The 12,226-nt window shown below is 48.5% G+C and overlaps 2 protein-coding genes across 10 annotated transcripts in view; one reads left to right on the top strand and one right to left on the bottom strand.

The window, feature by feature from the left end:
- The window catches only part of LOC119856777 (RING finger protein 112-like), an 81,942-nt gene extending 79,239 nt beyond the window's left edge, over nt 1-2,703 (top strand). For 3 of the 9 annotated variants that reach the window (XM_043517143.1, XM_043517142.1, XM_043517141.1), the window contains 2 exons: nt 1,846-1,920; nt 2,256-2,703. In XM_043517143.1, the coding sequence (XP_043373078.1) occupies nt 1,846-1,920; nt 2,256-2,555 (375 nt within the window). In that variant the 3' untranslated portion in view covers nt 2,556-2,703. Of the gene's footprint in view, nt 1-1,840; nt 1,921-2,255 lie in introns of all 9 variants that reach the window. The other 6 variants (XM_043517145.1, XM_043517144.1, XM_043517148.1 and 3 more) reach the window with 3 other exon arrangements.
- The window catches only part of LOC119856780 (RING finger protein 112-like), a 110,009-nt gene that overhangs the window by 52,718 nt on the left and 45,065 nt on the right, over nt 1-12,226 (bottom strand). The gene's annotated exons all lie outside the window — the stretch shown is intronic.

Here is a 12,226-nt window from a genome sequence, read left to right as displayed (position 1 = left end):
GACTAGAGAGCAGCTGGTGCTGAAGGGTTCGCCCATGAAACCTTTAGCATCAACCAGCCCTGCAGGTGTTGGCTTTTAAATGACAGCAGTTCATCAGAGCTGGCCCTAAATTGGGCATTTGTGGTTTTGTTTTTTTCTGCAGAGCCCCTAAACATTTCCATTTGGCAATGTTGCCAAGGTGGCTCCTGGGAACTGTAGTTCATGCACCTCACATGCCCCATTCTCCACTATGGGTTGGGCAGCACCTCTCATGAGCCCAGTCAGCCATGGAAGACTATAGGTGACCAGACTTCATTTCCCACAATGCACCAACATCGCTTCTTTTGGTGAGAGGTAGCCAGGCATCATGGCCCTGGTGCATCATGGGACATGTAGTCCAACCAGGGATCCTGACATATACAGAAGAATGAGGCAGCTTAACTATATTTCCAATAATGAAACAGCATCTCCTCCATTGCTGTGTGCACCATGACCCCAGTGCCATTTTTGTGATCCTTGGCTACAGAGACCTAAGGTCCCAGGACTCCGCAGGGGTGGCGGGTCTAAGCCCAAGTCAAGCCAGGGTTCAAGCCCTGTTACTCTGTGGTGTAGATGCAGCCCTGCTGTACTCCTGTATCCCACAAGTCAACTTTATTTCTGCTCTGGCCAGTCAAGTTTGGTGGACAGTCCAGTTTTCCCAGGCTGCACCACCACTAAAGGACCAGAGCGGCCGCCAGTGGGGAGGGCACTAGGGAGTCTGGGATACAGGCAGTTGCACTCAGACCCATATAATGTAGTGTAGATGCTGGAGCCACAGGCTGGGACCCACAGTTCAATCAGTCCTTACCTAGGGTTACAAATGAGTGTAGACATAGACACCAACTTCCTGAATTCCCAGGGTGTGCTCGATCCCTGTTCTGTTCCAGGTCCTGCTCCCACTCCACCCCTTCCCCCAAGCCCCAACCCTGCCCCTTCTCTTCCCTCTCCGCCCTTGCTTCTTCCTCTTCCCCCACCCAGAGCTTCCTGCAAGCTGCTGAACAGCTGATCTCAGTGGGTGGGAGGGCTGCAGGGATGGGGAGGAGCTGATCTGGAGCACCCACAGAGTCCACACCTATGAATGTAGACACTCCAGCCCTAGGTTAACAATCCTAGGGGCTGCTAACTCAGGTGCAACTAATCCTGGCCTTCCATCACAGTGGAGACAGATCCTTAGACATGGACTGTAAAGTGCTCTTGGGTGTCATCCTCGGATCAGCTGGGACCAGTGCTACCCAGACCCCCTTGTAGACGATAGTTGAGGGTGGTGGGATGGGGCTTATCTACATGGGGCAATAGACCAGTGTAGCTATTCCAGAATAATTACACCACACTAGCCACTCTAGAATAGCAACCACAGCAGAGACTGTTCCAGAGTCGTTGCTCCTCCACCACAAGATTTAACCCAGCCCAAACAATACATCTCCCCCACCCCCAAAGGAGAGCTGAGATTCACACCCAAACCACCTGCTGCCTGGGGATGGATAATAGCCCCCAAATACCACCAGACCCGTGAGAGCTGGCGTCACTGATGTGCTCTTGGGATCAGCCTCAGTCTAAGCCCAGCTGGGGCAGGGATTTGCAAAGTCCTCGGCTACAGGACTGTGCGGTAAATTGCAAAGTCCAGGTCGGGGCAAGGAAGGGAGCCGAGGCTGGGTTGCTGTGTGGGTCAGGCTGGAGACCAGCAGCACCAGAAGCCCCAAACTGCTGCCAACCCAGCTAGCAGCAGCCCTCTGTTATATGAGGTTGCTGCGGTGGAAGCTGCAGTTGCTAGGTGGAGTCAGGGCCCCATGAATGGCTGCTCAGCCTGGTCTTGTCCTCCCAGCACAGATGGCCATCACCTTCCACAACCAGAGAGTCCTGGATAGGGCCAGCGCAGACCACGCTGTGTTTCTGAAGGAGAAGGTGAGTCCAGGTGGGGGGCTTTGCCTCTACTCAGGGGAACCCCAGAGAATCATCCCAGCCAGTCCCCCAGACTACGTGCTGTGGGACAGGATATGTGACCTCATATTAGCTTGTAGAGTGGCTGGGGAGTTGGGAGACTCCAGCCCTGGCCCAGTTGGGGCCCCAATCATGGTTGCAGGGGGATAGGGTCCGGGCAGCGCCTGGCATGGTGGGGCTCCAATAGCAGTCATGGGGAGAAGGGGGTGGCTCTAGCCAGAGGGTCCATGGGTGAGACAGGGTCATACACCCGCCCCTTCTAACAGCCTTTGCGCCCCCTTCTCTCCCACTCAATGCAGGACGGCCTGTCCCAGCAGATGGTCGACTGTCTGAAGGTGGATCCGAGCGCGATGGCGGAGCAGTTGGTGGAGCAGTGCAGGTCGCTGCTGGAGCGGTGCCGGGAGGAGATGAAGGAGCCGGAGGAGACCCTGCTGACGGCGCTAGAGGAGGAGCTGACTCGGGAGGCCAAGACCTTCCTCGAGACCTATGGAAAGCGCTATCAGCGTCATGCCATCAGTGTGGGTGTTGCCGTAGGGGGCGTGGTCCTGGGGTTGCTGTGTGGTGGCTTGGAGTCCTTGCCACTGTTGCTGCGGAGCTAAGTGCTGCCGAGGCAGCTGCCCTTGGGGCAGGGGTGGGCAGTGCAACCGGGATGTGCATGGGCAGAAGGGTGGGTGGCGACATCGGGCAGCAGGAAACCGCGAGAGCTGCAGATGCCCACAGGAAAAGGGCATCGCCGTCAGCAGAACAGTTGGACCGTGAGCCCCTGCTCTGTGATTTTCACTAAAACACCTTCCAGGGAGGCCTCCAGCCTGGACTGGAAGCCATTGAGGCACAGAGCACAGGCACTGACTTCCCAATGTGCTGGAGGGTGCTCAACCCCCAGCTCGGCCCCAGGCCCTGCCCTCACTTCACCCCTTCCCCAAGGCCCACCCCCACCCCACCTCTTCCCACCCAATTATGCCCCCTCCCCCAAGTGCACCATGTCCTTGCTCCTTACCCCTCCCCGCTAGAGCCCCCTTAATACCGTGAAACAGCTGATCACGGCAGGTGTGAGGAGCAGGGAAGGAGGGGGAGGCACTGATCGGCAGGGACCACCAGTGGGTGTGAGGCGCTGGGGGAGGGATCGGGGACTGATATGGGGCTGGAGCACCCACAGAGTCAGCGCCTATGGCGCAGAGAATCCATGTCTGCTACTGAGAGTTTGTCCGAAAGGTTAATCTCCTGCACTGTGAGAAACTGGTGCTTTATTTCTCATTGGACTTTGTCTGGCTCCAACTTGCAGCCATTTGTTCTCAATTTCTCACTCCACCGTTCTCCTACGCTAAAGGCATGTGCCAGTTGCAATGCAAAGTGCTTCAAAACCAGGCAATGGCAGTATCAAGATTGCCTGTACAACCTTATCCTGAAGTGAGCTATAGCTCACGAAAGCTTATGCTCTAATAAATTTGTTAGTCTCTAAGGTGCCACAAGTACTCCTTTTCTTTTAACCTTAACATCGTGCATATGGATCAGGATAGGGTCTTCTGCTCCATTATCACATTCTGGTATTTTCCTCAGAATTCAGTGCTCAGATGGCTGAGATTATGTTTTCTCCTCCCTCCTTGTTCGGTGGGTGGCCCCCCAGCCTTATTTCCTGCTGACTTTCACACCCTGCTATGAAGTCAGAATGATCCATTTCTTTCTGGGTTTTTCTTTGACACCTGAGTACTTCACCAACATTGATTCTTTCCACAACACCTGTGAGGGGAAGGGGTGTGGTGAGCCCCCTTTTACAGATGGGCAGCTGAAGCAAATAGAGGAATTAAAGGCAAAAGCAGCTTCCCATTTGGAGATAGCTGGAACCTGATTTGTCCAAGCATTTTGCACTCTCTAGCACTTTACGTCTCCAAAGCGCAGCTCCCTGTGACTTTGGCTACAACTGGGGGCACTCCACACTTCTGCGAATCAAACCCCAGGGTCTTGAGTCTGGTGCCCAGCAAATGAGGAACACACCATCAGTGGCAACTTGGGAAATATTTGGTTTCAATGACTTACTTAATGTCACACAGGACATCAGTGGCCCCCAGGCAGGGAGCGACTCCAGTTCCCCAGGGCTGCCTTAACCCTGAGACCCTCCTTTCTCATCCTGCCATCCCCTGCCTCTTTCTCTGCCCACCTTCCAACTTCTGCAAGAGATGAAACAGGGGCCTGAGAGACAGCAGCCTCCTTCACTGCACAGCCTTGATCCATCCTAGAGCGGGACCGTCTTGTGCACTGTGACTCCAGCGTGCTCGCCTTTGTGAGCAGAATAATGTCCTTTTCTGCATGTAATTTCCCCAAGAATTTTTAGAAAAGCCAACTGAAAAAATATATATATTTTAAAAAAGCCCAACTCAAGGCAAAAAGTTTTCAACCCATTCTGGTATTTCTCAATCTGCCTTTTTTATTGGGTGGGGCGGGAGTTTGTGTCCAAAAGTTTCAGCCAGCACCACTGTTAACGGGACAATGCCAGAGTTATTAGCTTTGGTTCTGATTCTGGACTCCCTCCAGCCTATAAAATTGTTTTTACTGGGAATGACGAATTCCTGTGAATTTAGGAGAACAAAGGACCCAGAAGGGGTTAAATGGGGCCATGCTCTTGGGGCAGGTGAAGAAGCAATGGGAGGCAGCTGGACCCAGGCACAGAAGCCTTCTGGAGAAGCCGGACCTACCTGAGTTAACATCAGGGGATGGTAGTGCTCTAGGTAGACAGACGTGCATATATGCTGTTGGTTTAAGAACTTTTTCTCTAATGCTATGTTCCTGCTGCTAAATAAACAATGCTTGGGCTGTTTTGGTCAGCACTTGACACAGACTCCTTGAAGGGAAGGACAGCATGTGCTGACCCCTTTGACCCTGGTAGGACATGAATGGTGGATCTACAGGGGACTCGGTCTGAGAGGAGACCAAGGGCATGACTCCACTCCAGGAGAGGCAATGGGGACAATATCTTCAGGGATGCACTGGGGCACAGCCAGTGCATCCCCACATGTCAAGGGGAGGTTGCCAGGTGGGGAACCCCATGGGCCAATCCTTCTGCTTTCTCCTAATGGTTGCCCACCACATCACCTACCTGAGCGGCTGGCACCAGCAGCTCCCCTCACTATTTAAAGGGCTTTGGGATCTTCCAGGACAAAAGGCCCCAGAAAGGCCATTGAATGGGCAGGTTCCCAGGGATGTCATGCTGGACGCATCAGCCAGGACACTGGGGAGCAGGGTGGTGAATGACCAGGCTGTGAAGGATCAGCTGGGATCCACCTGTGGGAAAAGCTAGAGTAAACTGCCAGGCCACTCTGGTGAGTGGAAACCCAGAGGTGTCCCTCCCACTCCCAGCCAGTGAAAGGAAGGGCAGGCTGTGTGTCTGTCTGTGCTACTAATGAACAAATTGGAGAGAGTCTAGAGGAAAAAAACAAAAATGATCAGAGGTTTAGAAAACTTGACCCACAGGGAATGAAAGAACTTGGTGTGTTTAGTCTGTAGAGATCAGGAGGCTGAGGCGGGACTAGATAACAGGCTCCAAATATGTGCTAGGTTGCTATAAAGAGGACGGAGATGGAACAATCTCCATGGGCGGCACAGGAAGGCATCGACTCCCCACCACCAGCACTCTCCCCTGTGTCCTCTGAGTGTCCCCCTGGATTGGAGTCCACTGGACACCACAGAACTCCCAGGTGTGCTGTCCCACAGGGATGCTACGCAGCAGCTGGAATGATTTCAGCTCAGGACCCTTCATAGCACAACACGGAGCTACAACTGCAGATGACACTAAAGTAGGAGGAGTGGTCGATACCTTAGAGGGTAGGGATAGGAAACAGAGGGCCCTAGACAAATTAGAGAATTGGGCCAAAAGAAATCTGATGAGGTTCAACAAGGACAAGTACAGAGTCCTGCACTGAGGACGGAAGAATCCCAGGCACCACTACAGACTAGGGACCGAATGGCTCGGCAGCAGTTCTGCAGAAAAGAACTGAGGGGTTACAGTGGACGAAAAGCTGGGTATGAGTCAACAGTGAGCCCTTGTTGCCAAGAAGGCTAACGGCATTTTGGGCTGTATAAGTAGGAGCATTGCCAGCAGATCGAGGGACGTGAGGCCTCATTGGTGAGGCCTCATCTGGAGTACTGTGTCCAGTTTTGGGCCCCACACTACAAGAAGGATGTGGAAAAATTGGAAAGAGTCCAGAGGAGGGCAACAAAAATGATTAGGGGACTGGAGCACATGATTTACAAGGAGAGGCTGAGGGAGCTGGGATTCTTTAGTCTGCAGAAGAGAAGAATATGGGGGGATTTGATAGCTGCTTTCAACTACCTGAAAGGGGGTTCCAAAGAGGATGGAGCTTGGCTGTTCTCGGTGGCAGATAACAGAAGAGGAGTAATGCAAGTTGCAGTGGGGGAGGTTTAGGTTGGATATTAGGAAAAACTATTTCACTCAGAGGGTGGTGAAGCACTGGAATGTGTTTCCTAGGGAGGTGGTGGAAACTCCTTCCTTAGAGGTTTTTAAGGTCAGGCTTGACAAAACCCTGGCTGGGATGATTTAATTTGGGTTGATCCTGCTTTGAGCAGGAGGTTGAACGAGATACCTCCTGAGGTCTCTTCCAACCCTGAGATTCTATGATTCTATGAAAGACTACAACCATGTCTACATTACACAATTAAGTCGATCTAACTTCCGTCAGCCTACAGCCACCAAAGTAATTGCATCATTTGTGCGTGGCTAGACTTTGCTCCTTGTGTCGGCGGTGCGCATCCTCACCAGAAGTGTTTGTATCGATTGTACTGTCAGTCTGGAGCATTATGGGAAGGCTCCTGAAAGCCAGGAACAGCCAACATAAGCAATGTAGCGTCTACACTGACACTGCATCAACCTAACTACATCGCCCTTAACTCTACGCCACTTGCAGAGGTGGAGTTATTAAGTCAGCACAGCGGGACAGTTACATCCGCAGCAGCAAAATATAAGTGTTAGAGCAACATGAGCTGCTTTGTGTCATCATAACTCTGTAGTGTAGACCAGACCTAAGTTTCTGAACAAAGTGCAGAGATTCAAAGGTTCAAACAAGTAGTAAGCCAGGGTTATGGAAACTAAATTGTTACATGTGTGAGTCCTGTGGTCTGAATTCTACAAGAGATGTGTGGTAATTGAGCATCCACTCAGTTGGCATCTACTGGAGATCAAGGACAGTCAACTGATCACATTAATACTTTATTTGCATGTGAACCACCCGTACTCTGGGGTTTAATTGGAGCAACATTTTTACTTGCAGCCCATATTTTTGAGCATCCCCTGCGGGGAACCTGCCTGAACAATGACCAAGTTTGGGGTCACCCTGATGACACAGATTTTGGCCCAGACCTGTAAACAGGGCAGTTTGAGTGGGAGTTCTGTTGGAGGAGAAGGTATTTGTATTTGGTTTTGTATTTGTAGTATTTATATGTGTAGAGGCTTGTAGGGGCTTTGTGCTGGGAGAGAAGCTGAGCCCTGATTAGGGGGCAGGGCATCTCTGGCTAGGGGTCCTATAAAGGGAGCCAGCCCATCGTGCAATAGCACAGCCAGCTGTAGTGGCACAGGAGCTAGCAAACAGAGCTGGAAACAGGGGAGTTTCAGTGGGAGTTTGTATTGCGGTGCTTGTTTGGGGTTTGTTTTTGCTGTGGGGGGTGGCGTTTTGGTATGTTTTGTGTTTCCCAGATTAACAGGATTTAGGTGAGAAGGCGATGACAGATACAGAGGCAGCAGTGGGAGTGACCCATGTAGTGGAAGACACAATGAGGATGACTGGCTGTGGAAGCTGCGGTATGTACATGATCCTGGAGGGGGGACCTGGTAAGAGTTTTGTCTGCATGAAGTGCTGCCTGATAGAGCTGATGGAGGAAAAGATCTGAGGTTTGGAGATGCAGGTGGAAAGTCTGGTTGAGTTTAGAAGGGTGTTCGAACAGATTATGGAGCAAAGACATTAGGTTTCAGAAGGGGAATAGCTCAGACTTGCAGATGGAAGCAGGACTGAAGTATTCTGAGGGGAGACTGCTGGGTGAGGAAAGTGGTCAGTGGAAGCATATGACTAAAAGAACCAGGCAGAGGAAAAAATGGGCTAGTGAAGGAGAAATAGAGCTCAAGAATAGGTTTGTAGAGTTGGAAAATGAAGAAGGGGCTCAGCAGGAGGTCACTGAAGGTGGAAGGGCAAGGAAGAAGAGAAGAGTGGATAGTCCTATAGGAAAAGGGGAAGAGTGAATGGAGACTACACCAAATATGAGCCCCAGGAGGATACAGGATGGGTTGAAGAGGATTACAAGGGAGCATAGGAATGGAAAGAACTTGCAGCCAGAGGGAACAGGGGAGAGACTGGAGAATAGCACTGTCACCAGGAAAAGGCAGATCTATGTGATAGGGGACTCTTTATTGAGAAGAATAGACAGGCCTGTAACTAGAGCTGATCCAGAGAATAGAAGGGTGTGCTGTCTGCCGGGGACTAAGATATGGGATGAAGACCTGAGGTTGAAAAGGATACTAAAGGGAGCGGGAAAGAATCCCCATTATCCTTCATGTGGGAACTAATGATACGGCTAGATTCTCGCTGGAACGTATCAAGGGAGACTATGCTAGGCTGGGGAAGACGCTTAAGGAAATCGAGGCTCAGGTGATCTTCAGTGGGATCCTGCCTGTTCCTAGAGAAGGGCAACAAAGGTGTGACAAGATTATGACTGTCAACAGATGGCTCAGGCAGAGGTGCTATAAGGAGGGCTTTGGGATGTATGGCCACTGGGAGACATTCATGGAGAGAGGACAGTTCTCTCGGGATGGACTTCATCTGAGTAGGGAAGGAAATAGACTTCTAGGATCAAGGCTGGCACAACTGACAAAGAGAGCTTTAAACTAGGAATTAGGGGGAGATGGTTGGGAGATGTCCAGGTAATCTCCATGCCAGATTTTAGCATTGAGAGGGAAGAAAACGAAGTAAGAAAGGATACAGCCGTGGGTAGGAGAATGGACATAAGGCGGAAGGGCGGTGTGGATACCAGTCTAATAGGTTATACTGGCTGTAGAATGACTGTGCCTAATCGGGTAAAGAATGTGAGCAAGGCCAAACAGCAAAATTTAAGATGTTTGTACACCAATGTGAGGAGCCTAGGTAACAAAATTGAGGAACTAGAGCTACTGGTGCAGGAAGTGAAACCAGATATTCTAGGGATAACAGAAGACATGGTGGAATAGTAGTCATGACTGGACTATGGGTATTGAAGGGTATGTGCTGTTTAGGAAAGACAGAAATAAAGATAAAGGGGGTAGAGTAGCATTGCATATCAATGATGAGGTAGAATGTAAAGAAATAAGAAGTGATGGAATGGATAAGACAGAGTCTGTCTGGGCAAAAATCACATTGGGGAAGAAAATTACTAGAGCCTCTCCTGGGAGAGTGCTTGGAGTGTGCTATAGACCACCGGGATGTAATTTGGGTATGGATAGAGACCTCTTTAATGTTTTTAATGAAGTAAATACTAATGGAAACTATGTGAGCATAGGAGACTTCAACTTCCCAGATATAGACTGGAGGTTAAGTGCTAATAATAATAATAATAATAATAACAATAATAATACGGCTCAGATTTTCCTGGATGCGATAGCTGATGGATTCCTTCATCAAGTAGCTGCTGAACCGACTAGAGGGGATGCCATTTTAGATTTGGTTTTGGTGAGTAGTGAAGACCTAATAGAAGAAATGGTTGTAGGGGACAACCTTGGTTCAAGTGATCATGAGCTAATTCAGTTAAAACTGAATGGAAGGAATAACAAAAATAAATCTGCAACTAGCATTTTTGATTTCAAAAGGGCTGATTTTCAAAAATTAAGGAAATTAGTTTGGGAAGTGGATTGGACTGAAGAACTTGTGGATCTAAAGGCAGAGGAAGCCTGGAATTACTTTAAATCAAAGCTGCAGAAGCTGTCAGAAGCCTGTATCCCAAGAAAGGGGAAAACATTCATAGGAAGGAGTTGTAGACCAAGCTGGATGAGCAAGCATCTCAGAGAGATGATTAAGGAAAAGCAGAAAACATACAGGGAGTGGAAGATGGGAGGGATCAGCAAGGAAAGCTACCTTATTGAGGTCAGAACATGTAGGGATAAAGTGAGACAGGCTAAAAGTCAAGTAGAGTTGGATCTTGCAAAGGGAATTAAAACCAATAGTAAAAGGTTCTATAGCCATATAAATAAGAAGAAAACAAAGAAAGAAGAAGTGGGGCTGCTAAACACTGAGGATGGAGTGGAGGTTAAAGATAATCTAGGCATGGCCCAATATCTAAACAAATACTTTGCCTCAGTATTTAATAAGGCTAAAGAGGATCTTGGAGATAATGGTAGCATGACAAATGGGAATGAGGATATGGAGGTAGATATTACTATATCTGAGGTAGAAGCGAAACTGAAACAGCTTAATGGGACTAAATCGGGGGGTCCAGATGATCTTCATCCAAGAATATTAAAGGAATTGGCACATGAAATTGCAAGCCCATTAGCAAGAATTTTTAATGAATCTGTAAACTCAGGAGTTGTACCGAATGATTGGAGAATTGCTAACATAGTTCTTATTTTTAAGAAAGGGAAAAAAAGTGATCCAGGTAACTACAGGCCAGTTAGTTTGACATCTGTAGTATGCAAGGTCTTGGAAAAAATTTTGAAGGAGAAAGTATTTAAGGACATTGAGGTCAATAGTAAATGGGACAAAATACAACATGGTTTTACAAAAGGTAGATCGTGCCAAACCAACCTGATCTCCTTCTTTGAGAAAGTAAGATTTTTTAGACAAAGAAAAAGCAGTGGATTTAATTTACCTAGATTTCAGTAAGGCATTTGATACTATGCCACATGGGGAATTATTAGTTAAATTGGAAAAGATGGGGATCAATATGAAAACTGAAAGGTGGATAAGGAAATGGTTAACAGGGAGACTACAGCGGCTCCTACTGAAAGGTGAACTGTCAGGCTGGAGGGAGGATGCCAGTGGAGTTCCTCAGGGATCAGTTTTGGGACCAATCTTATTTAATCTTTTTATTAATGACCTCGGCACAAAAAGTGGGAGCGTGCTAATAAAGTCTGCAGATAATACAAAGCTGCGATGTATTGCCAATTTAGAGAGAGACGGGGATATCATACAGGAAGATTTGGATGACCTTGTAAACTGGAGTAATAGTAATAGGATGAAATTTAATAGGGAGAAGTGTAAGGTCATGCATTTAGGGATTAATAACAAGAATTTTAGTTATAAGCTGCGGACGCATCAATTAGAAGTAACAGAGGAGGAGAAGGACCTTGGAGTATTGGTTGATCACAGGATGACTATGAGCCGCCAATGTGATATGGCCGTGAAAAAAGCTAATGTGGTCTTGGGATGCATCAGGCGAGGTATTTCCAGTAGAGATAAGGAGATGTTAGTGCTGTTATACAGGGCACTGGTGAGACCTCACCTGCCACACTGTCTGCAGTTCTGGTCTCCCATGTTTAAGAAGGATGAATTCAAACTGGAACAGGTACAGAGAAGGGCTACTAGGATGATCCGAGGAATGGAAAACTTGTCTTATGAAAGGAGACTTAAGGAGCTTGGCTTGTTTAGCCTAACTAAAAGAAGGCTGAGGGGAGATATGATTGCTCTCTATAAATATATCAGAGGGATAAATACTGGAGAGGGAGAGGAATTATTTAAGTTCAGTACCAATGTGGACACAAGAACAAATGGGTATTAACTGGTCATTGGGAAGTTTAGACTTGAAATTAGACAAAGGTTTCTAACCATCAGAGGAGTGAAGTTTTGGAATAGCCTTCCAAGGGAAGCAGTGGGGGCAAAAGACCTATCTGGCTTTAAGATTAAACTCAATAAGTTTATGGAGGAGATGGTATGATGGGATAACATGATTTTTGCAATTAATTAATCTTTAAATATTCGTGGTAAATAGGCCCAATGGCCTGTGATGGGATGTTAGATGGGGTGGGAGCTGAATTCCTACAGAGAATTCCTTCCTGGGTATCTGGCTGGTGAATCTTGCCCACATGCTCAGGGTTTAGCTGATCGCCATATTTGGGGTCAGGAAGGAATTTTCCTCCAGGGCAGATTGGAAGAGGCCCTGGGGGTTTGTCGCCTTCCTCTCTAGCATGGGGCACGGGTCACTTGAGGGAGGATTCTCTGCTCCTTGAAGTCTTTAAACCATGATTTGAGGACTTCAATAGCTCAGACATAGGTGAGAGGTTTTTCGCAGGAGTGGGTGGGTGAGA

This window comes from Dermochelys coriacea, chromosome 6, assembly GCF_009764565.3.
Source record: "Dermochelys coriacea isolate rDerCor1 chromosome 6, rDerCor1.pri.v4, whole genome shotgun sequence".
NCBI classification, from domain to species: Eukaryota; Metazoa; Chordata; order Testudines; family Dermochelyidae; genus Dermochelys; species Dermochelys coriacea.
The sequence above is the reverse complement of the archived record's forward strand: the minus strand, read 5'-3'. Positions and strand labels throughout refer to the sequence as shown.